General features: G+C 23.2%; 1 protein-coding gene across 1 annotated transcript, besides 7 other annotated features; it reads left to right on the forward strand.

Moving 5' to 3' along the window:
- Nucleotides 1-31: 31 nt before the first annotated feature.
- Nucleotides 32-125: a microsatellite.
- Nucleotides 78-245: a microsatellite.
- Nucleotides 246-853: 608 nt separating this feature from the next.
- Nucleotides 854-881: a sequence feature (AT_rich).
- A 193-nt stretch (nt 882-1074) lies between these two features.
- Nucleotides 1075-1115: a sequence feature (AT_rich).
- A 16-nt stretch (nt 1116-1131) lies between these two features.
- On the forward strand, nt 1132-1923 carry EDI_224420 (uncharacterized protein; the record flags this gene model as incomplete). The annotated part of the gene is made up of 1 exon (XM_001739037.1): nt 1132-1923. The coding sequence occupies one exon, from the start codon at nt 1132-1134 to the stop codon at nt 1921-1923; it is 792 nt and encodes a 263-aa protein (XP_001739089.1).
- Nucleotides 1904-2003: a microsatellite.
- A 36-nt stretch (nt 2004-2039) lies between these two features.
- Nucleotides 2040-2258: a sequence feature (AT_rich).
- A 93-nt stretch (nt 2259-2351) lies between these two features.
- Nucleotides 2352-2384: a sequence feature (AT_rich).
- Between the last annotated feature and the right edge of the window lie 1154 nt (nt 2385-3538).

Below are 3538 nucleotides of genomic sequence, written 5' to 3' on the forward strand. Positions count from 1 at the left end.
ATCATCAGTAATTGATAAATACATGACCAACAAAAAAAAAGAAAAATAAAAAGAAAGGATAAGTAATAGGATAATAGAATTAAATTAACAAAAAATAATAAATAAAATACATAATAATAATGAAATAAGCAACGGAAATATTGGTATAAAAGAAATAGTCGAGATAAATAAATTTACAGAATAAACAAATTGATATAGTCATATAAAAATAAGGTATTGAATTACTATATAAAAAAACAAATAAAGTACAAACTAATTGTAATTGATCTGTTTTAGTATATTTATTTGGATAGTCCCTTCTGGATAACTGGTGTTTGTTGTTTTAATTCACACCCTCTAGTGTATTTTTCTTTAACGTGTGCAAATATCCTCCTCATTCTTTTTCTTCCTATTTTACAGTAATCCATTGACTCTTGGTAACCCTTTGTTAATTTCTCAAAGCTAGTGATTCAAAATTTACGCCTTTAATTATATCATTAATACTTGACTGTTTTGATTTTACCTCTTGTCTTCTATTTCATTTTTATTCAATAACAAATGGAGAAAAACTTTATTTAGCGAATTCTTTCAGTTTAATCTCTTTTTTAAGTCCCAGTTATATTTCTTATTCAGAGTTATTAATCTTCTTATTTGTTGAAACATTTTTTTAACATTTTCAATAGTTGTAAAACAGTTTGTAAAGAAATTGATTAGTATAAATTCTGTTTATACGACTGTTCTTGTTTTTCATTTTCATAGTTCTCATGTAACATATTCTGGTACGAAGATCTTTAATTATTATATAATAGGTCTTCAAAACCAATTTAAATTCTACATCATTTATATCATTTTTCATTAATACGATGAGTCACTGTATTATTGATTTATTTATATAATATTATCAAGTACAAAATCAGGAATAATAATGTAATATTTAGTATTTTTTGTATTCAGTTTGACACAAAATTCATTTTCATTAATAAATCAATTTCATTAATTGTTTGAATCAACATAAAGAAAGGAGGAGAGATAAGATGAAATGGTAATGAATCAATGTGAGTATTAAGGTAGTGAACAAAAGAAATAAACAAAATGAAAAATAAAAAAAAAATAATTGTAAAATTAACTTATTAATTCAAAAACATACAAAAGATGAATCAACAACCAGTGTATGAAAAAACATATCAGAAACTAAGAATTAGAGAAAATGAAGGGGCTCAACAGAGGAATTTTCAGCACGATGAAATAAACAAAGAGAGTGAACAAACAAAAAAAACAAAATGGTATAAATCTAATGAAATTCAACAAAGACAAATGTCAACAATAAGAGATGACACTACTAAAGAAGGACATAATGAGAAAAGAGAAGATATAAGTAGGAGAGAAATAAATCAAGAACATTATAATTTTGAAAAATACAAAGACATTTTATTAAGAATTAGAACATTAGTTAAAACAATATATCCAATAGCAAATCTAGAATCTGTTAATAGACTGAGTAATTTAATTATTTATAACTTGATTGTGTATGGAATAAATGTTGAAGAATGGAGAGAAATAGAAGAAATCAAGGAATTCAATATTGAAGCTCTTCAAAGAAATGTGATTGACCAAATTGTTTTAACACATAGAAAACATGAAGTAATACTTAAAGCATTATTTGTTGATAAAGTCAAAAGAATAATAACAAGAATCAACGAAGGAAATGTTTTAATTGAGGAAATATATAAATATCCATTAATCGGAACAGAGTGGGGATATGCATTTGATATCGCATTATGTAATGAAATTGTTAAAAAAGGAAATGAAATGTATCATGAATATCTTAATAATCCAATTATTTCATATTATTTAATGTATCAATTTGGAGTTGTTGATGAACAAAAACAAATAGAAATCATTAAAACAAGAATACATTTTCTGATAATGTTATTTAATATGTAATTTAATTGTTTAACATTGTTTATTATTTATTCTAAATGAGAAATTAAATACAATTCAATTTAATTATTCGATTTATTTTATGATTGATAAGAGAATAATGTATTTCTAATAACAACATAATAAATCTATTTTATTTTGTTTTATAATCATATGTTATTTAATTTAGTTATGTTTATAATTATAATTCAATTAATAAAATGTATTGATGTTCATTTAATATTTGATTCTTTGAAATAAACAAGAATTAAAAAGATAATTGATGGAATATATTTAAACATAAATTAAATGTAATAACAAATAATTTGTTTATAAAATAAATGATATTTAAATTAAAAGAAATTCCTTGATAATATAACAGCAATGAATATTTGAAATAAACATTAATTTATAAGTAGAATGATTAACAGTAAATAACTTAGAACTATCACTAATTTATTTATCATTTAAATTATATTAATAAAGAGAAAATATTGAATGAATCATATTAAACATTGTTTCAATTATGATATCATTCCAGTGATGTACTAACTTCATATGATTCATTCTTTCTTCATTTGTAAGAAACAAGGAATGACAATCAGAGATATAACATTGATATGATGGATGAACTAATGAATTAACCTTAAAGAAAGAGTCATGAACTTCACATAAATGAATATCAAGATACCTTTCATTAGAGAAGTTACGATGACAAGATAAACAAATAAATGAATGATTCAATCTCATGTGATGTTCCATTTGGGTTGTTGTTTGACAATCAAATAAACAAAAATCACAATGATATAATTTGTTGTCTTTGATTAAATCTGATTTCCTTTTCATGAATAAATGAAATTTATAGTTTTCTTTTAGAAAAAAAAGAAATGTTCGATTTATCGGCACGAACATCGTAAAGACTCCGTCCGTAATTTGGAAATCATATTCTGGCTGAACCCTTAATTGGAAGTGTATTATTCCCTAAAGAATCTTAACACCTTGACATCAGCAATTATAAAATATCAAATCAATTGGTACTAACTAAATGTATTATTCATTGATTATTATGACTGAAAAACTTTCGTTATATATAACATTTTAATTTCAAAATAAAAAGAAACTAATGAATAACAAAAAAGAACTTAAAAGGGTTGAAGAATAAGAGATTAGATAAAAATAAAAAACTAACATAATTAGAAACGATAAAAAATTGAAACAATTTTAAGATCTGATCAAGATTACTCCTAACAATGAATAATGAAAAATCTCATTCAGAAGTAAGTCGGAATGAAGCTGGCACAGTGATGTTTCAAGAATTAACCCAACAATCTGAAAATTTGATAAATGAACCTTTAGTAAATGTTGTTCCTCAAATCATTTCAGTAAATAAAGATTATGAAACACAAGAAATAAATGGAAATTTACAATTAAAAGAATTTAATGAAGAATTAGAAACACAACATACTCCTCAAACAAAATATTCTTCTAGTATATTAACAAATACTAACCAACCAACCACACCTCAAATTATAACAACAAATATATTAAATACAAATAAAGATGGAATATATGAAGGACTTCCAAAAGTAGGAATAAATAATCAAATTAATACATCAAGAATCATAGATGGTAGATTATT

Source organism: Entamoeba dispar, genomic scaffold (assembly GCF_000209125.1).
Source record: "Entamoeba dispar SAW760 scf_1105229461909 genomic scaffold, whole genome shotgun sequence".
NCBI classification, from domain to species: Eukaryota; Evosea; order Mastigamoebida; family Endamoebidae; genus Entamoeba; species Entamoeba dispar.